We start from the raw sequence: 25,174 nt of genomic DNA, 5'->3' as shown, positions 1-25,174 counted from the left end.
GCAATTTCAATCACTTGCTATAGCGCCCCCCTTTGGCCAATTGATGTAATATTGCTTCATTCCCATCCTCCCATGACCCTCTACCACTGTGCCAAATTTCACATGGATTGACCAAGTCAGTGAGGAGAAAAACATGGAACAGACACACACACAGACAGAGTTTTCGTCATTAGATAAGATAGTAAGACTGTGTTGTAAAAATGGGTTAATTGTTGTATGTAACTAAACATGTAAGAAACTGTGCAAAGCATTTAAGTTAATAGAAGAAAAGTGAGAGAGGGGTAGGAACATATAAGTTTTACTTCTACCTACTCCTTTTCGAACATTTCTGTTTTTTTGTTATCACAATATTGTTTTAAACTTTGGTTCGAAATAAAGTCATTCATTCATTCAAAACAAGCAAGTAATGTAATCATAAATAAGTAGTGCTGACATTGTACTTTCATACAGCACTGTTAACCACTACCACAACAGAATGAATTGTGTATGTGTCTGCCCTGTCTTTTGTTGTATTAAACTCATCTCATATTGGACAAATGTCTTTACGTTTCTCTTCCCAACTTGGCTTGGGGGGAGGTATCAAGTTTTTTTAAGTCAAAAAGCTCAAGTGCAAGTTAAGTCAGGAGTCACTGGATGTAAAGTCCAAGTCAAGTTGCAAGTTCTGTCTAAAGTTATCAAATCTGTACTCGAGTCCAAGTCATGTGACCCACACATCTGACAGATCTGCCCAAGTATATCAGCAGGATGCATTTTCCTTTATTAGATGTAAAATTACAGTGAAAAAATAGTCTTAAAGAATGTATTGGTTTATTCTGGATCAATATAATTAGTAGTTTGTTACAAGCAGAAATAAAATGCAATGCATTATTGTTGTTGGTGGCAACTGGATTTCACTGACAGCTACAATTTATGACTGTATAAGTAAAACAAGGTTAATGCAAACAAAGCATTATAATATGAGAAAGATCCAGCACATCACTTCCTCCAGATGTTGTTCTTCCTCTGTCTTATTCTGAAAGGTAAGTAAGCATGACTGTTTTGCCGCCCCCTGGCTTATTGTTTCACTGTGGCTAATCTGCAAATGTGTAAAGATTTGTTCGAAGATAACAGCGATGATTGAAGTTGCTGTGTAACTCAGACCCTTTACAGCTCTGTCAATTATCCACCCTTGACCACGTTTCACTTTATTCCCTGCGTGCACCCCTCTTATTTCTGCACTCTGAGTGACTTGTAACAGCTGAGTACCTGTCACCTGCACTGTCCCATGTAGAGGGACACTTGAGGACATGGCAGGGACAAAACCTACAGGTGTACTTGTTCTTCACATTGCATGCCTCTTATGTTGTGCGACCCTCTGCTTGGTGAGAAGTTGCTTCTTTTTCTTTAACATGCTGTTGTATGATAACTAGAAACCTGATTTTAATGCATTTGTCTATCAATAACATGTATGTTTGAATTCTCTTCTGTTTAGCCCACAGCAAAAATATCAGGTAAATGATTTATTTTTTTAAGCAAGACACAGATTACCTTTCTGTTATCACAAATCTGTCACTTTCATTTGAAGTGTCTTCACCTATTACATATCCATTTACACAGACTATGATGTGGACGGTGGACGGGACCTTGACATTTTTGACATCAATGAAGGTATGTGGGCATTTTTCATTCTCATATCTCCAGATTATTTCTCAGTAACTATTGTAAACCAGTTTTCCTCGTGCTTGGTCTCCACAGAGGCAGGGTTGAATCTTGTAGAGGGGGACATTGTGCTTGATGAGGTATGTTAATTTAACTGCTTTTCATTTTCACATGCACAGTTGAATATTCTGGAATAAAGCTTATGTTGTTACTGTCTTAATGGTTGCTTTACCTGACCACCACAGAGGCAAACTCGAAATTCCATAATTGGGGATCAGTACAGGTGGCCAAAGACGATCCCGTACTACATGGAAGATGACTTAGGTAAGAGTGCCTGTCAGGGCCTGCATTTAGAAAATGTTTCTACATGAACATCAGTGTTGTAAATTAGTCTTTTGGCAAACAGCTAATACCTTTGTACTTCTACTTAAGTAAAATTGTGATTGCAGGACTTGAAATTGAGTATTTAAATTACACAGTTACAAGTGAATTCAAGGATTAGTCACTATGTAGAATAACATACTGTATGCATATGTTTTTACAGTAAATATATGTTAAAGGTCTAATGTGTAGGATTTAGTGGCATCTGGCAGTGACTTTGCAGATTGCAGCCCAATAAAACTGCTTCTGTGTACCAAGCGTGGTGGTGAATGACAATAGCTGATGCAAAAATGCAGTGGGCCCAATCTAGAGCCAGTGTTTGGTTTATCCGTTTTGGGCTACTGTAGAAACAACATGGCGAGCTCCATGGAAGAGAACCTGCTCCGTGTGTAGATTTAGGCTCTGCGTCCACGTAGAGACTATGCCATACCCTACGCCTGACGTGAACCTCCCCAGAAATGTAACTACACGTCACACCGATGTAGACCCCCCCCCCATCTATTTTTGTAAGCTGAAACCATGAAGCTTTTATTTACTTTAATTTCACAGATAAGAAACAATAAATTGTGAAGAGAATAAAGCCTCCACAAAAATAGCATTTTAAGTCTTGTGTGTGATTATCCTGGCTTCATATGAGCTAGGCTAATTTACACAATGTTGAGTGCCATAGGCTTGTGCTAATAATGTTAGCATGTTATATTTGTTTGGAAAACATGTTTAGTATAAAGGCGCGTGCACATGACCAGCGTTAAAAATTTCTTGATGCCCGCTGTGCCATTGTTTTCCTATGGAAGCTGGCGTTAACGCTGATGTTGGGGTACTTTTCGACTTTGGCGTCGCGTTGTGGGCTTCACCGGCGTTTTGACGTGACGCCGAAAGTTCAATTTTGTTGAACTTCGACCCCGTTTGACACTGACCTTTCCATGTAGAGCCAATGATTTTACAGTAGAACACAGGCGGGGGGCGGGGGCGGAGACGGGGCACGGAAAAATTTAAAGATCCGACTGCAAGATGGAGATGATCAGCGTTGGGTCAAGCCGACGGCAAGCGCTGCAGCGTCGGCAAATCAGCAGTCATGTGCAAGCACCTTAAGACAGTTGTTTTGTCGGTGAACCTTGTGAGTTGTAATGAAACTGGATTTTGTAACTTTGCGTTTGTTAAATGTTGCTGTTGTTCCTGGCTTTGTTTAATTTGCGGAAATGTCAGCTAGCCGCTAGGCTAATTTATGCAATGTAAAATGCCATAGGCTTGTGCTAAAAACATTAGCATGTTGTATTTGTGGGGAAAATGTGTCTGTGAATGCTGCAAGTTAATGTGAAGCCGATTTGTGTACTTGTGTTTGAAAGTGTCTCTATTGAGCCATGTTTAATGTGTGTTTTGGGTGTGTTTTAAATCAACTAAACTTTAGAGCACTTCACAGAAACCCCACTGCCCACTAGTGTTGTGGAGGTGTAACTACAGAGTGACAAAGACAGTACAAATGCTCACAACAGCGTAGGCCATGTGCGTAGGCTACGGCATAGGGTCTGCAAGTATAAATTCTGTTAAGCAGAATTTATACTTGCAGACCCTATGCCGTAGGTAACAAAAAGACAGCTATCCTAATTTAAGGTCGATACTCAAAAATTAAAACACAGTTATGAATATCATCTTCCATTTCTGCCAATATATCTCTCCTAAATCATACACACTAGACCTTTAATGCAGCCAACATATCACATAACATATCAAACATTACATATTTCCTTATTTGGCATATTAACAATGCTTTCTGGGCATGTTCATATTTTTGTCACTTAAATCAAACATGCAACTCAGTTTGTAGAGAGGGGAAGGCTTAACAAGTCAGAGCCTTTCTACATACTGGGTTTTAATGATGTCAGAAGAAAATAAAGGAACATATAAAGAAAAAAAAGGCTGATTTATTTTTTTAAATATATATTTTTACACATACAGCAGGGAGTAACTGAGTAAAGCTGAAAGATTAAAAAGAGGCCTTTTATGAATTTATGGTCAGTCTTAAAAGGGGAATTGGGAGATGCATTTTATCATCTTTAACAGAATTGATTCATTATCTTCTCTGCAGAGATCAATGCAAAAGGTGTGATTCTGAAGGCCTTTGAGCAGTACCGGCTCAAGACCTGCATCGACTTCAAGCCTTGGAGTGGAGAAGCAAACTACATTTCCATCTTTAAAGGGGGCGGGTGAGGCGAAAAGAACTCTTATTGTTTAATGATCTGTTCAGATGGCAAGACAAGCTGTGCTTTATAGCCTTGTAATCTATTTATAATTACAACAAAAGTCCTCAATATCATGTTCATAAAAGCCTTGTTTGTTTGTTTTTATCTTAAAGCTGTTTCTCCTCTGTGGGAAACCGACGAGTTGGGAAGCAGAGGTTGTCAATAGGGAGAAACTGTGACCGCATCGCCACCATTGAACACGAGTTCCTTCATGCTCTGGGTTTCTGGCATGAACAGTCCAGATCAGACCGCGATGACTATGTCAGGATCATGTGGGACCACATCTCAGAGGGTAATAAATCACTACGATACTACTACTACGATACCCAAATTATAGTTAATTTAAACACTGATCATTCATGCTCCCACATATCATTAATCCCTCTATGACATGCCTACTTCATGGCTTCTATTTCATGTATGCTTATAAATTAACTGAGAGGGCATGTAAAGTAGCTCTCATGCATTGCACTTAAACAAGCTTTTCACAAAAATGTAAATCCTAATTAATCTGAAGAGTCACTTCAGTCATGCAATGTTTGCAAGAGGTTTGTTGTGCAGGACTTTATGCAGCAGGTGATTTATTGCTTGTGTGATAAGCATGTGCATGCGTTAGTGTCCTGGCTGCATAATCTCAACAAGATAAGCAAAACACATTATCAGCCCATCAAGGAATAAAACATTTTGTATCAGGTGCATTGGCCTATGCTCTTCAAATGGTTAATAAATCTATTTTGAAAGTCTGCAGTTAAAGTGTACATTGTACTTTGAGATGTCAGTAATCATTTGTCAAGTCTTTAAACACACACCAGCCACTGATAAGCAACATTTATTAGTGATCCTCCTCATAAACATTGCTGAAATCCGCTGCCACGTTTGGAGAATGGATGAAGACACCGTGATAATGATTTCAACAGCACTGACACCTTTATTTGTGTCTGATCTGCAGGTAGAGAACACAACTTTAACACCTACAATGACACCACCTCCAGCTCTCTGGGTGTGCCCTACGACTATGGCTCCATGATGCACTACAGTAAAAACGCCTTTCGCAACGGCACCGAGCCCACCATCGTCACCAAGATCCCTGCTTTCAGTGATGTCATTGGCCAGCGTATGGAGTTCAGTGACAGTGACCTGCTCAAGCTGCACCGCCTCTATAACTGCAGTAAGAGTCAACAACCTTACACACTTTAGTTCAGTTTCATTGTCTGTAAAAGAAGTGCTGTGTCAGCTTGTGCCGCCATTATTACAGCTAATTCTTATTAATAATGTTGTTGATAACAGCTGTCAATAAGATGATTTATCTCCTGAATTTATGCTACATGGAAATATGTGATAAGCTAAACATTGCCCTTGATCATCAGTTTATAGTTGTTCAAAGTCCTACACTTGTGTGCATTTTGAAATGTCTTGTAGCCCAGGGCTCCACATTCCTGGACTCATGTGACTTTGAACGTGAGAACATCTGTGGTATGATCCAGGGAGAAGGGGATAAGGCAGACTGGGAAAGGGTTGCCACAGCTGAAGGAGGGCCCAGCACTGACTACTCCAACATGGGCAAATGCACTGGTGAGAATTATGTGCAGAAATATATATGCCACTTGGTGCAGATGCATAGTTCGGCATTAGAGAATTAGTTCACCTTTTTTCAAGTCTGTCTTAGAACAACAATCAAGCGTCCATATGTACACTGAAAAAGTTTTGGGTCACTGCAATTGTTTTTCCTCTCCATACTGGCCCTGGAAAAAATACCTTCCAGTGAAGGTGGACAAAAAAGCAGTCCATGTTTTGTATTAAATGTTTCCTTAAGTTCAACCAACGCTAATATGAGGCTATGAGGTTACACAAAACAAGTGGGTATCTTAAGATGAGGGACCTCATCTTATATCCAGCACATCATTGCTAGTTCAGACTGATGCAGTTGTCATTTTTACAGCCACCATCCAAAGTCATTGAAATCAGTGACTTGCAGCACCAGAAACCAACAAAAAAAGGTGACCTTGTCAGCATGACACGCGGCCAGTTGCAGTTTAGTTTAATGGCAGCTGGCCGCGTCAGGGGAAACACAGCGGGACAAGGACAAAAGTTAAGGTGGCTAAAGCCCGAGTGGGGCGGGCAGGAGGAGAGGTCGACTTTCATCCAAGAGAGCGGTGTTCGCATCCTGTAAGATTCTAAAGCCAAACACTGTTCTTTTTTCCCAGTCCCGTCCATGTGTTTTTGTTGTCTAAACCCAACCCTGTGTGTTTGGTGTTGGAGGAAAATAAACGTAGTGCGTTTATTTTGACAGACACTACACGTAAAAGTTAAATTTCCTGTGAAAACGGAAGTGTATCCTGAAAGAAGACAATGCATGTAATAGGCAGAACTTGACATGTTGTCCCAGAACGTCAACAACCAATGCACCAAGGGTACCCTGCACATCTTATGTGGACATGGAAAGTCCATGACCAAAACGTCAATATATGACGAGGTCAGAGTGAGAATGTGTTGACACTACTACTTGTACCCGTTTGTGCACCCATGGCCTGTAGGTCTTTAAGTGAGGTGTGGTGAGGACGCATTGTTGGTGTATTGCTATTTTGAGGCAGCAGAAAGTGATGATGCCACTGACCAACAAAAACCTGGTCTAACATCAGGATGGCAAAGTATTTTCCTGATATTTAAAAGGCACAATATTGTGATAGTAAGATGCACCTCCTATGTCAAGTTTAGATTTTACATTTTTTAGTTTTGCTGTTTAAATATCCCACGATATTTGCTGCAGTGACATTTCTGCTCTTACTGCATTAGAAAACTGCTCGCTTCTCCAATTTGCCGAATCTGCCATGTAAATAGCGGTTTGTCAAGTGCAGGCACACCTGGCTTTTATTGGGAATGGGAGATACATCCTGATTGGTTAAATAATGTTACACCCAAAACACACCTATGATTGATTAAGGGACTAAATACAACCCTTTCGGCCTTTGACCTAGCAAAAGTGGTTGGACACGCCCAAAATTAGTGGTTCCCAACTGGTGGGTCGTGGTCCGAAAGTGGGTCACGGGTCCATTCTGAATGGACCGCAACTGACCAGCAAACATGTTAAGTTTGCAAAAAACACACTTTATTTTTAAGTACAGTGAATTTCTGGCACAGGGCTTTTATTCTGAAGTGCTGTTTCCTGCTATAGAGTGAGTGGCTAACCCACAGCTATTTGACAGAGACAGCAAACTAGCTTGATGACATGTCCAAACGCAAGTATGATGCTGAATGTATTAAACTGTGTGGACCTTTAACTAATGACTAAGGAGAAATCTGGACAAGTTGGGAACCACTGCCCTAAATGCACTCGCGCCATGTATACCCACTTGATTTGTCTAGACAGATGAGGCCTTGCTGAACTTTACCACAGCACTTTAAGATGCACTTCAAAACAAGGACTGTGAATTTTGTCCCCCATCTCTGACATCACATGCAGACATGTGAGAGGTTGTTTTAAAATAGACTTGTATAAATGAGAATCTGTCTTTTAATCATTGCTATATTATAGATTGGCCTGTATAATCTTCCCTCTTATCATCCACTGTGCAAAGTGCATTGAAATAATGCTTCGGTACTGACATGAATAATCAAATAAAATTCCGATCTTTAGGCTCGGGGTATTTTATGTACTTCAACTCTAGCTCAGCCAACACTGGGGATACAGCTCTGCTGGAGAGCCGGCTCCTTTACCCCAAAAGAGGATACCAGTGTCTGCAGTTCTTCTACTACAACAGCGCTGGGGACACACTGAAGATCCATGTCAGAGAATATGACAAAGCTAACCCCAACAGAACACTGCGCTTTATAACCACTATAAAGGGTGAGTATTACTAAATTCTACTTGTGCTTGGAAAAATGTTTGTGAAATTTGGCAATCGTGAACTTACTGTTCAATAAATTCAATGTTTTTACCTCAACAGGATCCCCTCAGGAGCTGTGGCAACTGCACCACGTGAGTCTAGACGTCAAGACGAAATTCCGCGTTGTCTTTGAAGGGACCAAGGAGACTTCTGGGCCCGTGACAGGGGGGCTGTCACTGGATGACATCAACCTTTCTGAGACAACCTGCCCAGAGTTTATATGGCGAGTGAAAAACTTCAGCCACGTTATGGATAACACTCCAACAAACACGTCTATCTTCAGCCCCACTTTCACCTCTAATGAGGGTTACACCTTTCAAATGGAGCTGTACCCCAACGGTAAGGCAGACTACGCCGGTGAGTTGTCAGCCTACGCTCATCTGGTGGCTCGTGAAGGGGACACAGGGCAAAAATGGCCATGCCCCTGGAAACAGATGACCATGATGCTGATGGACCAGCACTCACACATCCAAAAGCGCATGTCCAACCAGCGTAGTGTCACCACTGACCCCAACATGAAGGCAACAGGTGCAGCAATATTAAAATAAATTATTCTTTGGGTAAAAATAAATCCTAAAAATATTATATTCATACAACCTTCCAACTTCCTTTTTAACAGGCTCTGACATGTTTTTCTGGGACGACCCTCGCAAGGTGGGCGTTGAGGTCACACATACAGATGGGTCCAAGTACTTCCGAGGGCCAGGCGCTGGCACCCCAGTTTATCTCACCCACCTCAGAGCCAAGAGCAGGGATTTTATAAAGGGAGGAGATGCCATCTTTCTCCTCACCATGGAGGGTAAAAGCACCAGATTACAGTATAAACTCAACAGATTTCAACACAAAAAACATTGTGCGTCCAAGATATTAAAGATAAAAGCGAAGAAATGTATTAGCTTATTGATGAAACCACATCCATCCTGTCATACAACACCTCAATTATTTTTTCAAGTATGCTACATACTCATCCCAGGCACACGTGCAAAACAGCAGATTTGTGGGATTACATATACCACTGATGCATGATTACATCCATGATTCAGATACCCACTTGTCAGAAAAACATTAGAGCCAATCATACATCCAGTCTGTTCATTACATGTTCATTGTTGCTCCTCCACTTGGATCCAATTAACCGCTCTCTTATGTGCTGCCCCTCTTCAGACGTGGCTCATCTGACAGTGAGCCAGCCTTTGCCCCCAACAACCCAGCCTTTGACCCCCACAACCCAGCCTTTGACCCCCACGACCCAGCCGCCGCCTTCTACAACCCAGCGACCGGCCACCACTACGCCCCCTGATGTTTGCCTCAATGTGGAGTGTCAGAACGAGGGCGTCTGTGTCGTGGATGAGGGCAAGCCTGCTTGCAGGTGAGCGCTTTAAAGGAATAGTTCGACATTTTGGGAACTACACATTCACTTTCTTGCAGATAGTTAGATGAGAGGATCAACGCCACCCTCATGTGTCTGTGCAATATGAAGCCACAGCCAGCAACCTGTTAGCTTAGCTTAGCAGAAACACTGGAAATGGGAATACAGCTAGCCTGGCTTTGTCCTAAGGTGACAAAGTGCACCTTCCAGCATCTCTGGACCAAGAAAATCTACAAATCAGATTGTCACATTGTGGTTTTATGAAGGGTTAAAGGAAGGACTCCTAGCAGGAAATTCATGGCAGGCAGTGCAGGAGGGGATCTGTTGTAATACCACTTATTTAATGCTTTTATTTTTATTTCTATTTAATCTCTCAATTTGTGTTTTAACAAGTATTTCACTGCTGGAAAGATAGCCTCTTTATAAATTGGGGTTGTCTGTGCAGAAAAAAGATGTAAATATCTTTGAAATTGGTGCCTCATGATCAGAGAGAACAGAGAGAAGGGGCTGTGGCATTCACTTTTGTTCAAGAGACAGGAAACCTACAGCTACCAGAATGCACTGCACTGCAGCAGACCAATAAGTGCTCCCAGGAACAAATGATCCAGATGACACAAAACACACTTCAAATATATCGTATAGACACAAGAGTGGTGTCAATCTTCTAATCAAACTCTCAAAAAAGCAACGTATTTCCCAAAACATCTTTTTTTTGTTCATTTAAGAGCATTCTTGAATTAAATATTTGAGGGGAAAGTATGGTTTAACTTCATGTAGATGAAGCCCCATAAAAGCTATAGTGAAAAAAAATTTCTGTCTCATCTTCCTCTATTTACCTCCCACCAATGTTCCATCACCCTCTCTACATGCTCCATAAAAGTGCTGGGAATACCCTCACATCTGATTTTTCTCTCTCATCCTCTTTGTCTCTGCTGTCCAGGTGTGTGGTGGGCGACGACTGGTGGTACTACGGGGACAGTTGTCAGTACAAGGGCTCCACACAGGATAAAACCACCCTTGCACTTGCCTCCTCTCTGTCTGTACTGGGAGTGATGCTGGTGATTACGGCGGTCAGTGTCGTCTGTGTGAAGAAGAAGTATAAGAAACGCAGCAGCGCCAACAGTAACAGTGTTGTCATGGAAAACATGAATGCTGGTCAAAGACCATAGTGGGAGACCATAACCTTTGTAATGATAGCTTCATGAACAGAAGCATAATGCAAAAACAGACTTTAAGTAAAATAAATTGGTATTTGTTTTGTTCAATTTTTATAATAAATATTCTTTTGAGCAAGCTTTGGACTTATAGATGTAAGGCTAGTGATTCCAGTGAGCAAAGCAATCACATACTGTAGAGAAGTGATACCCAACTTACAGCCCATGGGCAAAATCTGGCCCGCGATAGGGTGCAAGGTGGCCTAACGACCATTTTCTAATTTACAATGAAAATGAATTAACACTTGATTTTTTTTTTGTTCTTTGAATGTAAATAAGATGCTAAAGTGCATTAAAACACATTGAAATAGTGTTTTTTTATTTAAAAATAAATTTAAAAAAAAGACCGATGGAGGATCTCCCAGACCACCAATGGAGGCCAAAGCAAAGCCCTGAAGCTGCTGCAACTGGATCTGCGTCTTGACAAAGATGAGGACATCAAATGTAGAAAGGTTGAAAGCAGGCAATTAATTTATTATATATGCTGATAAATATTATTGATGTTTGTTTATTAACTGCCCCCTGGTCTTCTGTCATTTTGCAAACGTGGCCCCTGAGCAAAGCAAGTTGAATATCCTTGGTGGAGAGCATACCATTATATGACACTGCCCCCTTCTGGTCATTTGGTGTAAAACACTGGAATAAACTAAAATAATATTGTAAATACATTAAATGCATATTAATTATTAAAAAACAATCCAAGACAGCATGACATATATTCACAAATTTAAAATTTATTATACCAAAGACAGGAACATCTGTGTTGTCTCTTTTCCATGTGGATATATTTGTTTGTATTACTGAACTTGACACAGTCATGCCGGTGATAACAGTTACTGTAGGAGGGAGGTGGGACTAATATTACGTGTACGTGTCCGTGAGTGTGTGTGTGTGTGTGTGTGTGTGTATGTATGTACGTGCATGCAAGTGTGCATGCAAAGATCTGTCCATTAGTGTTCGTTAGATACAGTGATGACTACAGGACATCACAATCACACAAAGTGGAGCAAACCATGGCAACTTTGTGTAGTTATACTGCATGGAATGTTGGGGTTTCTGACCTGCCATTTCACATATACATTTGTATGTGTGAGTGTGTGTGTGTGTGTGTGTGTGTGTGTGTGTGTAGGTCTACGTTGGAAGATAAAGGGGGAAAGGGGGGGGGGGGGGGGGGGTGACACCTCCATGACAGCAAACTTTTGGTGAACCTCATGTCCTCCCCACCACCAAATCCTTCACCGACATACAGGTACGTAGTTCCTTTAAAAGCATCAGTATACAACATTTCTCTTATTTACAATCATTGGAAAAAAAAAATCACCATTTCTCTCAGAGAAGATTAGTAAAAGTGACTGAGTCACCATAAAGAGTATGCAACTCCTAGGAGTTAGTATTTAAAATTTCTACAAAAAATTTCTATGCCATTTTACAGGCCAAGAGCCATGATTTACTGAAGAAATACAGTATTTTAAGTGCCCTATCTACAACAGTTAAGTGTGGTATTACTGGTGTACCATTCGACATAGTTCACTGATAATAAAAAGATTATGTGTCTCTGTTTTAAAAAGTTCTTTCAGCAACTTCACTGCGTTCACATTAAAAGATATGGTAAGTTCTTACAAAACAAACAAACAAACCATGGAATTGTTATCCATATTAACAAGTGTTGTGGCGAGCTAATGCTATTGCAAAGAGACTAGTGTTGAATACATACTTGGCTGGTTGTCTAATGTAAAAACAACGTTCCACAGTCTGTGAGAAGGGCACGACCATGGACACCAGGAGCTGTGTCCACAGCCTATTCAAGAGGGTTGAGTATCATTAAAGGGCTCATTTGCTTGCTTGTTTCATGAGTTGCTTGGGTAAAAATGAGTGGATCACGGTACAGTGCATGGTTCTTCAATGACGAGGCTGTTTAGAGCAATGAAGGCCGTTTAGAAAAAGTATGATCCAACTTTTTCATGTGCATTTTACAGCCTCTTGAGGAAACTTGTTTGTGTCCGTGTACGGAGAATCAGACTGGTTAGGTCAGCGGTACAGTAGGCTTCTGTGCATGCTGCAGCTGGGAGGGAGATGAGGCTGTAGTCGGTGGTGTTGGTTGTTCAGAGAGGGGTGTCGTAGTAGTCTGTGGGCTGATCGGTCCCAGGCGGCTTCTGCTGTTTCTGCTGATGCTGCTTCATGATTTCCTTCACCTCCTCCTCCAGCTCAGGCGGGATGATGAACTGGTCATCTGGGTCAGGCTGGGCTGGAGCTGTGAAGTAACCCCCAGACTTTTTAGAGGGAGCGTCAGCAGCCACCTCAATAAGGTTGTGACTCTTTTCCTGGCGCGCCACTGACCCATTAACCCTCCTCTTGCCTGCCAACTTCCCTCCATCCCCGCCTCCTGCTCCGACTCCCTGCCAAGACTCATCTCTATCCAGCCCGTTCTCCGCCTCACCGAGGCTCATGTCGACCCCTTCCTCCAAGGGCTCTGGGGTGCATGGCGGGGGAGGGGGTGGAGGAAGAGTCAGCAGGGTTCGCTCCTGGCTGGAGGATGAGGGTAATGTTTGGGGTGACGGGGAGGACTCTGCTTTGAGGCAGTGGACATCCGCCTCTACTTCTACGCGGCTCCCGTTAGAGAAAACACCAGCGATGGGCTCCTCGTCCTCACTGTCCAACCCGTTGTCAGACAGGGCGCTGGAGAAGGTGGCACTAGACAGCTGCCTCTGGAAGGAGCCCGCTAAGCAGGCAGGATGGACGGCACAGCAGCTGCGGGCAGAGGGCAGCTCTGAACCTGGGAACAGATACTGGCAGGGCTGGGAGGTTGTGTGGGCCTGCTGGTGCTGTAGGGACAGCGGGTGGGCCTGGTGGTGCAGGTGGAGGTGTGGATGGTGAGGCTGCTCATGCAGCAGCACCAAGGAGCTCTGTGGAGGCTCATCAGATGAGGCTGTGGAGCCCACCTCGCTGCTCATCTCGCTGGTACTGATCTCACTGCTGATTTCACTGCAGGAGGAGGGCGGCACAGGGAGGGAGCCATCTGAGGGCCTCTCCTTGATGGCAGAGGACGATGGGGGATAGGGGCCCAAGCCGGGGCTAGGAGGTGGCTGTGGAGGCTCAGAACAGCAGCAGGAGCAGCAGTCTTCACTTACACTGAGCTGGACCACAACAGCACTGAGGCTGTCAGTGCAGCCGTAGCCTTGTGCCAGCGTGCACAACTTCTTAGCAGCGGCCAGGCCGTCAGGGACGTTTCGAACAGCCTCCACGGCTTCGATGGGAGACACAGCATCCCACAGGCCCCGGCTACCCAGAATGAAGAACTCATCCTGGGGGGATAGAGTGACAGTCTGAACGTAGGGACAAGGGATGACGGATGGATAGAGGAAGGAGTAGCCCATGATTCGTGTAGAATCGGTCACGCCATTCACCTTGTTGTCCTATGGGATAAAACATACACATCAATACTTTGTTTATGCAGTGCACATCTGAAATTACATTTACATTGAGATGCTTTCAAGGATCTCTACCTCAGTGATGATGGCCCTGTGCTGCCTGATTCGGCGGTATTCCTCCTCCAGCCCCACATTTTGGAGCAGTGACAGCGACAATGGCTTTCCGTCTCGGCACAGGATGGCCTGGCACTTGCCAACATTAGCTGCTGTGAGGGTGAAGCAGCCACCAGGGTCGGTGGGGTCATGGCGAATGTGACACAGAGCTGCCGAGCCACCCAGTTTCTGTCCTGCAGTTCCCAGTTTTCTATGGTGGCAAAGAAAGAGGCGACAGAGTGAAGATTTAAAATGTCTCACCTCGGTCAATTTATTGGGCGAGAGACAAAAAAAATAATTCAAACTAAAAATGCCTGTGGTCGCGTACCTTTGCATGACAAGGAAGGTGTTGGTCATGTAGTCCTCCTCGCTCTTGGTCTTGTGCAGTTCTTCCGCCAACACGTCATTCATCGTGCACTGCAACAAGTAGGGCACCTCCACATTCCTGTCGCCGTCAAACACGCCGTACAGAGCTTCACGACTCCCGCAGAAACTGTTTACTGAAAGAGCCGCAACACACAGCCTGAAAGGAAAACAAAAGAAGGCCATAACATCATTGAGGCATGCGCTCAGTGAGGAAATAATGGGTGCTTCAAAACTCCTCTGTTCTCCACATATTGATCGCACTGCTCTGCTCACTAATAACCATGGAAACAATGCCTTCTGTGATTCATTTGACTGTTCAGCAGCGCCAGCGTCATCACAGCAGACGTGCCTGATGAACATCACTTATATAGAAATGTGGAAACAATATGTGCAATTGCTTGAATCTCTCTTTTTTCGCATGCACATTTAAAGTGTTGAATTGGCAGTTTAGCCTGAACAGAGATGTTTTGGCATGTGAGTATACATGATTCATATTTTCAATAAGCACTGCTTCAATATTTGCTTGGTTTGAGTCATCTAGCTTTAACAATGCGCATTCCCAAGAGGTTTGCATTAGTGATGCTTCACCGGATGACTGTGATGGTGCGCGTTTTTTCATCACCAACTGAATTGAACTCACTTGTTCTTGACGCCCGAGGCCTCCGTGTAACCATGACTCCACACAGCAGGCCCACCAGATGCCTCGTTCGATGAAAAGGTCGGAGGCGGATCGATACGAAAGCAGCGGATATTACTGAAAAACAACAAAACATGAAATAAATGACATTCACTCTAAAGATACACAAACTACTGACTCTACTCTATTTGGAGGGGTTTCTATCATGGAAGCTTTGATTAAATAAAAGTAAAAACAAGGACATACTTGAGCTGCTCGAGCGTCTTGTGGTCCAGGTTGAGACGAGGGTTTCCAGTCAGATCCAGCTCCTGTAGTTTGGGAGGCAGATTCTCTGGCAGCGTGATCTCACTCAGCTCATTACAGCTCAGATCCACACACTGTTGGAGAGGAAAGGATGTGAACACTCGCACACATACAGTAGTAGCTTCAGGGGCTCATACGCATACTGTACATTAGCATGCACAGAGATATTATGCATTACTACTGTCTTACTTTCATCTCCATCAGCTGCATGACCTCAGGGAAGACCTCGATGGCGTTGGAGTGGGCGATGAGCGTGTGCATTCGCCGGCAATTCATGATGGTGGTGGGCACAGTCTTCAGCATGTTTCCGCTCAGGTCCACCTCCTCCAGCTCCTCCAGCTTGGCCATTTTACTGAGGAAAAAGAGGAAGGCGTCGGGTGAGTGCAGTCTGCACAGTGATCATTTCAACAACACTATCATTCTACGGTTCCAGCACCCCATGTGTGCAGATTTGCTGCCTAGTTCATTCTTTAACCCTCTGAACCCTGGAACAACATCACTTTTCTTGTCCTGCTTCAGATACCTTTCGCAAGTATTTGAACCTATTAACCTTGAAGCCTCAGTGTGTAAAAATGGTGAGTAACAGTGACATCAGCGGTCAAATTCTAGATTGCAGGGCTCACTCGCTCATCCCTCCCGTCGGGTAAGTGATGGTGGCCTCGTAGGACAAAAAGCCTTGCGCAGACAGAGATGGCATCATCCACGAGTTTTTCAAGTTTTTCAGGAGTAGGCCTATCTAGCAATGAGGTGAATATTTATTTAGGAATCTAAACCATGTTACGATATTGTAGCGACCCTGCAGTAAATGTTCTGTTATAATGTCAATGTTCTGTGAGTTAATGGCATGTTTGGGATTGAATGAGTATAGGTAGGGGGGCGGGGTGCGAGTGTGATGGGGATGAGGGCTGTGTGAGTGCGTTTGCTGGTGTATGTATGAGCGAGCTGGAGGGGAGAGCAGGAGTGCACAGTTGGAATTAGAGCTAAGTTCTTGTTTGTTGGTTGTTTTGGTGTGGTTACGGCCAACAGTAACCTGTACTGTTCAATAATAAACGGTGGTTTGCCGAATAACTGCATCATCCTACAATATCTTATAGCTTACCAGCGAGATATAGGTTATCTGTGAGATATAACGTTATGTTAGGAGTGTTTTATCTCTAATTGTTTTGGTAACTCGAGCAAACATTAGCACAGTAATGCTAAAATAACACGTTTTATGTGATAGTCACGGCACAGTGCGGCAAATATAGGTTGGTACGATTATAATATATGCGTTTCCAGAGTGTTCTTCCACAGGAGTTCTTTCCACCTGGAAAAAGCAACACCGATATTCACTCGCGTTTTGTCCCGTCCTCACTTATCTGATCTTTTTCTTTTATTTGGTGGCGTGGTTTCCCTCTTACGGGGCAAAATATGTGCGTGGTCCTCCATTTAAAGTGCGACAAAATCATAAAAGTACAAAGCAGGTTCACGCAGAAGCGCCCCGGATTGATCTTCACCTTAACCGTCTCCAGTGATGGCAAGTTCTAGGTAAACGCTAAAGGCGAAGCGCGTATATCCCTTTCGGCCACTGTATTCAAATATGGCGACGCAAGATGGCAGCCTCCAGCAGACCGCGCCCTGCCTGTGTATATATAGAGAAATCATTCTAAGCCTATGAGAAAGCTTCCCTTTGTATGTGAATTGCATTACACTTTAGTAAATATATATTTATGAAAGCAATAGTTGATATTTGCTAATAAACAACCACGTAAATTACACATTGTCACTTTGAGCAAATTGATGCAATTTCTTTTAAAAACATGGGAAAAGGGCAGTGAGCAACTTGATATCAAATGTCCCAGAAATTGCAAGAAAAAAAAAAAAAAAAGATTCAGTAAATTACCAAAAAAAACAAACAAACAAAAAAAAAACCTCAGGAAAAATGTATTTATAATAATTATTATTACATATTTAAAATTATGGTACATAATTATTATAAATTTTAAGCACTTTTTTGGGGCCATTTCCTTGTTTGTTTGTTTGTATTTAACTTTCTATTTTTTTTTTTTTTTTTACTAATTTCTTGCAGTTGTTTGGGGTCATTTCTTCTTTCCTTGCTCATTGCCGCCTTCCCATGTTTTGAAAGAAATCAAGCCAAATTAAAATTAAATTAAATCTTTTCCGGTTCTGGACTGTTAGATTTTATGTTAAATAAAATGCAGTTTTAGACTCTTAGAAATTGTGTTTAACATCTTTAACAACTATTTCAAAGCTGATTAATTACTCTATGTCTTTACTTTGGCCAATAAGTTAAAAAATGCAAAATATAGAATATGTTGAAGGTCATTTAAAAACAATGTCACTACTAGATTTCAACTGTTTAGAATATCCCACTCAGGACAGATCTTAGTCATAGTTCTGTAAAACCAAATTTAATGAAAAATGTTTCTTTTAGATCACATCCCTGGTCATATTGTGCACCTATTTAACAATATATGTCAATAGAAATACAAAAAAATCAATGTCTTTGTATTCTTATATCCAAATCCAATCATGTTTTCTTCCTGTAAAAGAAAATGCAACGTGCTTAAACCAATAACATCATGACACCCATCCATCAATCAATCTGCAACTTTTAGCCGGAGAGCTAATGTTTAGTTAGCTAGCAAGCAACAGCATGCTACATTGGTGTGTCTTTCCAAAATACCGTTGCTAAGGGCCCTCTGGCTAGAATTTATTTACTGTAAGGAAAGTGTAATCTGTGACAGTGTGCAATGAGCAGATGAATCAATGATGAAAATGACTTAGTTCCAGCCCTAAGAGGTGAGTTAAGTAGAGAGAGGAATGAGTGACAGTGTAAATGTAGGTCCATTACCTGGCTGGGAAGGTCTGGAGATGGTTGTAAGCCATGTGCAGAACACGTAGGTGAGCATGGCCCGTCAGCAGGGGCACACACTTGTCTGTCAGGCGATTATTGGTCAGGTAGAGTTCCTGCAGGATGCTGTGGCTCTCCTCTGATAGGCTGGATGGCGGCAGGTGCTCCAGCTTATTGGCTGACGCGTTCACACACCGTAAGCTGAAAGTAAAAATGAAAGTTCTGACTAAGTTTTGTGCTTCTTCACACAAGGACATGAGACACAGCAAAGAGTCACTTTAATTACAATCTTCTAACATGGACATCTACTTCCATGACCCCACCACCCTCATTAAAATCTTCCCATCTCCTATCCTTGTCCTGGTTGGTTGTTTTTCATTTGGCCGTCATCCTTGACCTTGGATATCCTGTCCTCGATTAAAATCCCATTCATAATTTCTGTCCTTCATCTTCATATGTCTGCATCCCCCCCTCCCTGCGCTTAATCTTCTCGTAAGATGTCGAGTTCATTATCCGATAAGAAAACAAATCACTTTGGGCTGATGATTAATGCTACCTGTCAGATTTGAGGAACAGGTTGCAGGGCAGCTCCACCAGTTGATTGTGCTGTATGTCCAGTACCTCCAGCAGAGGGCGCTCCACCCTTTCAGGCAGCTTCTGCAACTGGTTATGTCCTGCACTCAGCTTCCTCAGACTGTTGCTGCATAACAACCTGCAGCATGAGGAACATACAGATGGTTGGGTCAGTATGAGAACACTACGCATAAACATAGAGAAACTATAGTGGTGTACAGACAGTGTAGATAGATAGATAGATAGATAGATTGGCTTGTGTACAAGTGGACTCTAACTGAAGTAGGCTGGATCAGTCATGGAAATGAGGATAGTGCAGGGGGAGGATGGAGGCGAGAATGAGGATGTGAAAACAGAAAATAGCAGCGCCTCTAGTGGAGCCTGCAGCTGAAATACATCATTCTGACACTTACTGGGTACAAAATACATCTGTAGACAATGAGGGGACCAGAGGAAGAGACAGAGAGAAAAAATGAAAAGAGAGAAGCGGAGGCAGGGAGGCTGACACGAGCCGACGCGAGACAGAGAGGAGAGGAGGAAGTGAGGTGCATCTGACCTTCTAAAGGGCTATATAAAGCGAAAGAGAATGGACGGCGGCTGCGGAGGTTACAGGCTATCTGTGTGATTTATGAGGCTCTACGGGGGGATAGATGACTGGCCAGCAAAAGGGCAAGGGAGAATAATGCAGCACTGTACTCCATTTACAGGCTAACGGACACATTTGCTGAGGGAGAGAGAGACTCACCGCGCCGGGAGCTCAGTGATGAGGTTGTGGCTCATGTCCAGAACTTCCAGTTTCTTTGCTTCACACAGCCAGTCTGGCAGGGACTCCATATGGTTCCTACAGGAGGACAGGGGATGATGATGATGATGATGATGATGAAGATGAAGAAGATAAATTACCTGCAGTTTGTTAAGCGATATACCTAACGTGGAATATAATGTACAAGTTGCTGCATGTGTTGAATTCAGTCCTAACAGTGCTGCTCACTTCAGCTCTAGTTCTAGATTCACTTCATCACATGAGTTTCAGCGATGTTATGTGTCAGACAAATAAAAACATTTTTCCACAAAGTAGTGTACAGCTGCAACAACTAATCGATTAGTTGTCGACTATTAAATCAATCTCCAACCCATTTCATAATCAATTTATCAGTTTGACTAATTTTTTAAGGAGAAAAAATTAAAAATTCTCTGATTCCAGCTTCTTAAATAAGAATAGTTCACACTTGACTTGAAGGTATCGACATAAGAGTGACATGACACGGTCATGAACCTGTCATAAACATTATGTACATGTCATAAACATTTATGACTGCTGTCATTAAGTGTCATTCGGTTTTTGTAATGACAAGCTGACATTCTTTGGGTTGTCTTGATTATGACAAGTTTACATTAATCAAAGTGACATTACCAGAAGTTGTCTTTGTCACGACAAGTTGACATTACATTTGTTTTGGATGTCCCTATAATGACAACTTAACCAGGATGACATTACCAGAAGATGTCTTTGTCACGACAACTTGACAATAACAAGAAATGCACCTCTTTTTGTGTTTATGACAAGTTGACAAAATGATTATTATTGTTATGACAAAGACATCTTCTGGTAATGTCACTTTGATTAATGTCAAGTTGTCATAATCAAGACAACCCAAACAATGTCAACTTGTCATTACAAAAACTGAATAACACGTAATGACAGCAGTCATAAACGTTGATGACATGTATATGATGTCTTGATTATGACAACTTGACATTAATCAAAGTGACATTACCAGAAGATGTCTTTGTCATGACAAGTTGACATTAACAAGAAATGCACCTCTTTTTGTGTTTATGACAAGTTGACATAATGATTATTATTGTTATGACAAAGACATCTTCTGGTAATGTCATCCTGGTTAATGTCAAGTTGTCATTATAAGGACATCCCAAACAAATTTAATGTCAACTTGCCATGACATAGACAACTTCTGGTAATGTCACTTTGATTAATGTCAAGTTGTCATAATCAAGACAACCCAAACAATGTCAACTTGTCATTACAAAAACCGAATGACACTTAATGACAGCAGTCATAGATGTTTATGACATGTACATAATGTTTATGACAAGTTCATGACAGTGTCATGTCATCGTTATGACAGTGTCATGTCACTCTTATGTAGATACCTTCAAGTAAAGTGTTACCTAAGAATATCTTTACTCCTCTGTAGCAGTTAACTGAATATCTTTGGGTTGATGACAAAACAAGACATTTGTGACCGTCATCTTGGGCTTTGTGGAAACACTAAGACCAAAAATAATCTACAGATTAATCGACAATACGTTTCACCACACTTTAAAAGATCAGTTCATGCAGTTACATCTTAAAAGCTAATTTCCTCACTTACATTAAACAGTTAGTGCTTCTCTATGTTTGCAGGGCAGAGCGGATTTACTGTAAATGAGCTGCATTTCTAAAATACCTCTCTAATTAAAGCTGCTTTTTGTTTGTTTGTTTGTGTGTACTTGTGGGATTGTTCTCACCTCGAGATGTCCATGTAAGTTAGATTGGACGGCACAGGACTGACATCCAGTTGTCGCAGCTCTGTAGGGAGAAATCCAAACACATTAACCTACAGCAAGGACAGATGCGGTCTATTACAAAAGCAGGTAGATGGAAAATGGAGGGAGGGGGTGGGGGGTGTTTGGGGAGGGGTGACGGAGAGAGACAATGAGACTGCAGCACTGATGATAAAAATGAATGCATGTAGGGAGAGGAGCGCGGGGTGAAATAATGTTAGACGGGAGGAGAACGGGGTGACATCTGTGAGGTGAGATATGTTATTCTGATTTCAATTTAGAGGTGGTGGTGTGCAGGGTTGAAAGATGGACTCAGATCTTTTGCTCAAGTGAAGATAGCAATACTACAATGTAGATATTATTCAGACGATATTTTTGGGCTTTCAAATAAATGTAGTGGAGTAAAAAGTACAATATTTGTCTCTGAGATGTAGTGGAGTAGAGGTATAAAGTAGCAGGAAGTGGAAGTAAATCAAAGTTATACTTAAGTACAGTACTTAAGGTAATGTATTTTTCACCACTGGTTATGTGAGAAGGGCTCTGTCTTCTCTAAAAAACACCATTGACCTCACAGAGAACAGAAAATCCCGTGTGCCAAACCCACCGTTGTTGGAGGCGTAGATGCCTTTGAGCAAGCAGCCCTTGGCCTTGAGGCTGCCGATGCGGTTCCTCTCGCAATGAAGCACCTCCAGCCTGGGGAAGACCGAGGCGTCCAGGTCGGTCAGCCTGTTATCCCTCACGTCCAGCTGGGTGACATGCCTTAGTAGGTCAGGCTCATCTGGCACCATGCTGGAGATCTTATTCAACCTGGCAGAGGGGGCAGGGGAGAGACAAAGGTTCAGCTCCCATTGGCTCAGGTTGAACTGCACAGGCTGTGGCCTTTCTTACCAGGCAGGGAACATGCCTCGGGTAATGCCTGATATATTGTACTTGAGTTTTGTTCAGTGCTCGGTTACAATGTTTAAGCTTTAAGTTATTAGAAAGCATCTACGGCAAAAAACAATCTATCCCATAAAAAACACCAGAATTTGATTTACTATATTCAGGCTAAAGCAACAGCCAACCACATAATTTCCCAATTTGTCTTGATTGACTTTGTGATGAAAGCATTGTGAAGCAAACCTGTAATTTAAAAAAAAAAAATGCAGTCGGCAAATAATGTAGAAAAGGGACATTTTATGATAAAAACTACTGGAATGAAATGAAAGTTTTGCCGTAAACTCTGTTCAATTGAAATAACATTTCATAACACAGAGCTGAGCTTTTAAAATTCTTCTGATAATTTCACGGTTCTGTGTTTTGTTTGTAATTTTAATTGACTAATCGTTTCAGCTTGACTGGACACATTTTCTGGATACAAATCAACAGAAACAAACAGCTGCTGCTACTCATCTTCCTCATCAGAGATACAAAGTGATCTTTGCCCAAACAGGAATGCTGGAAAATGTATTGACTGACCTCGTTTGAGCAAAGACAGAAGGGGTGAAGTATTAACTGGAAAATAGTGCAAGTCACTCCCGCTCTGTGCTTTTGCAAACAATGGGAAGACACCTGATGGAGCCACTACAGGCAAATGATTTCCTGATTCCGTGCTGTCTGGAGTTCTGCTTGTGATTTGGCTTCCTCTTGGTGTTTTTGTTTCTATCATTAGTGGCATAACGTGTCATTGAGTACATTGCTTTGGACAAGCTTGACTGGGGACAAAGTTGTCAGAGTTAATTAAATAATCTCCAAATCATCATTTCTGTTTAAAAATAAATAAATAAAAAAGCAATCATCTTCCTAAGCGGCTGTACCTCAGATCGATGTGTTTGACACGGAGCAGTCGGAAATTCTGCAGGGTGAGTATTTCCAGGTTGTTTCCAGCCATGCACAGCTTCTCCATGGAGGTTAACTGCTCCAGCACCTGTGGCACGTGGCTGAACTGGTTGAAGGAAAGGCCCAAGTAACTTAGCCTCTGGAGGGAACCCAGCTCGTTGGGAAGCTCATCGAGACTGTTGCCGTCCAATAGGAATGTCTGCAAACTGAGAGAGGAACACATGATTAGCCGACTGTCCTCCTTAATGAAAGAAATAATAGGCAGGATGACAAATTAACAACGAACTTTCTTTACTTGCTCTGATAGAGCAGCTCAGGATCAATGATGTGCCAACTGGGACTACAAGAATTTCAGCTTCATAATCAGTGTACATGACGTCCAGCAGATGGCAGTAGCAGCATAAATGCCCTACCGGCCACTTCAGGAATTTGCAGGCATACCAGATCATTCCTGCAGATTAACTTCTCATCTACCCATGGCTCAACCGCATACCTGTATGTTAAGTCTCAGATGAGGTTTGAGTTTAAAGCTCATGTACTGCCCATGAGTTAGGACTGACTCAGCCACTAAATGACTCCATTAATCCATGCACTCCCCTCTGTCACAGCGGGGGAGATTGGACCGAATAATTCATGACTGATCAAGTTTAAGACCTGTTGTTTAATGCATTTTAAATATTTTTGCATATTTGCTGACACTCCCTTAAAGAGTGGGTGAAATGTTTTTTTTCCACAGGCAGGGAGGGGGGATACTGGAGCTCGACCAAAATTTCAAATGTCCTGAGCATTCCCATGAGAAAACAAACTGGTTTTCAGCCAGCAAAATCTGATTTGTTCCATCCTCTTGAAAACGTTGGCTGAGAAATAAAATAACCTGTGAACTTTTAGAGGGACAGAGTACCAAATAAACCTAATACAGGAGTCCTCAGCCGAAATGCGAAACAATAAAAACAAAGTAAAGCTTTGCACCAACATGCAAAACTGGATTCTCTACAATAGACTGCCTCAACAACCACTGACTTGCATATGCCAACAATTAAGGCAAAATGTCACGGGCGAGCACCACAGATGAGCTGTGCAAGTTGTTGTGCTGTTTGCTCACATGTCGAAACTAGCAAAGCACACCACGATAGTTATTATACCATGTACTTGTTGCTAGGTAACTCCCACATTTGGCTATGTGGTTTGTTTGTGGAAAGGTTCATTGGTTTCCCACCCAGCCCTGAGATGGCATCAATGCAAGCAAGCACTGGCCCCAATTCAGCAGCAAAGGGCCACTAAGTGAAAGAGTGAGATCAGATTATCCAACAAAGGAAGAACAACTTTAGATTATGGGCATATTCAGCTTCTGAGTTTAGCAAAGGTTTCAGTCTTGTAACGAATACTATTGGTTTGTTCTCATCATGGTTAACAGCAGGTGTGCAGCCTCAGTAGCTTCTTGCTGTTACTTACTTGGTCATGGCTCCCACAGAGCTGGGAACACTGGCCAAGTAATTACAGCTGAGGTTGACCTCCGTCAGCGTGGGGATGTCACAGATGGCTGGGGGGAACTGACCGAGGTGGTTGTTGGACAGGTTGAGGCTCCGCAGACGAGAAAATCTGGAAATAGAGGATCCGAGTATTAGCAACAAATTAGGAGAAGAGAAGAGAAGAGAAGAGAAGAGAAGAGAAGAGAAGAGAAGAGTATGAGCGAGTGATGGGGGATGTAGTATCTTGTCACCATGAATATTGCAAGAGTGGAAGATATTCATAAATATATTAACAGATATATTCATGGGCAATGTAGCAAAGTATATCTTACGCAGAAT

General features: G+C 42.4%; 2 protein-coding genes across 2 annotated transcripts in view; one reads left to right on the top strand and one right to left on the bottom strand.

Moving 5' to 3' along the window:
• The first annotated feature begins 1,170 nt into the window (after positions 1-1,170).
• Positions 1,171-14,141, top strand: mep1bb (meprin A subunit beta b). The gene is made up of 14 exons (XM_033650343.2): positions 1,171-1,361; positions 1,472-1,490; positions 1,597-1,647; positions 1,735-1,778; positions 1,884-1,962; positions 4,106-4,223; positions 4,373-4,551; positions 5,209-5,427; positions 5,679-5,831; positions 7,894-8,103; positions 8,204-8,671; positions 8,763-8,942; positions 9,308-9,512; positions 10,453-14,141. Exons 1-14 carry the CDS (start codon positions 1,287-1,289, stop codon positions 10,679-10,681), a joined length of 2,229 nt encoding a protein of 742 aa, XP_033506234.2. The 5' UTR covers positions 1,171-1,286; the 3' UTR covers positions 10,682-14,141.
• phlpp1 (PH domain and leucine rich repeat protein phosphatase 1) overlaps positions 11,445-25,174 on the bottom strand; it is a 55,897-nt gene continuing 42,167 nt past the window's right edge. Inside the window, exons 5-17 of the mRNA XM_033650342.2 lie at positions 24,819-24,965; positions 23,345-23,572; positions 22,153-22,355; positions 21,513-21,573; positions 19,726-19,821; positions 18,964-19,119; positions 18,408-18,608; positions 15,743-15,905; positions 15,497-15,627; positions 15,254-15,367; positions 14,576-14,770; positions 14,230-14,458; positions 11,445-14,139 (exon numbers count right to left, since the gene is read on the bottom strand). Of these exons, the coding sequence (XP_033506233.2) occupies positions 12,829-14,139; positions 14,230-14,458; positions 14,576-14,770; positions 15,254-15,367; positions 15,497-15,627; positions 15,743-15,905; positions 18,408-18,608; positions 18,964-19,119; positions 19,726-19,821; positions 21,513-21,573; positions 22,153-22,355; positions 23,345-23,572; positions 24,819-24,965 (3,235 nt within the window). The 3' untranslated portion in view covers positions 11,445-12,828. The remainder of the gene's footprint in view (positions 14,140-14,229; positions 14,459-14,575; positions 14,771-15,253; positions 15,368-15,496; positions 15,628-15,742; positions 15,906-18,407; positions 18,609-18,963; positions 19,120-19,725; positions 19,822-21,512; positions 21,574-22,152; positions 22,356-23,344; positions 23,573-24,818; positions 24,966-25,174) is intronic.

This window comes from Epinephelus lanceolatus, chromosome 12 (assembly GCF_041903045.1).
Source record: "Epinephelus lanceolatus isolate andai-2023 chromosome 12, ASM4190304v1, whole genome shotgun sequence".
Taxonomy (NCBI): domain Eukaryota; kingdom Metazoa; phylum Chordata; class Actinopteri; order Perciformes; family Serranidae; genus Epinephelus; species Epinephelus lanceolatus.
Note: the sequence above shows the minus strand (reverse complement) of the source record. Positions and strands in the feature narration are given on the sequence as shown.

What these genes read in the sequence shown, in the direction of transcription:
- mep1bb (XM_033650343.2), top strand. Translation starts at nt 1,287, where the DNA reads ATGGCAGGGACAAAACCTACAGGTGTACTTGTTCTTCACATTGCATGC. An exon ending in CATTTTTGACATCAATGAAG is followed by an intron (nt 1,648 to 1,734) that starts GTATGTGGGCAT and finishes TGGTCTCCACAG; the next exon opens with AGGCAGGGTTGAATCTTGTA. An exon ending in CAACATGGGCAAATGCACTG is followed by an intron (nt 5,832 to 7,893) that starts GTGAGAATTATG and finishes TCCGATCTTTAG; the next exon opens with GCTCGGGGTATTTTATGTAC.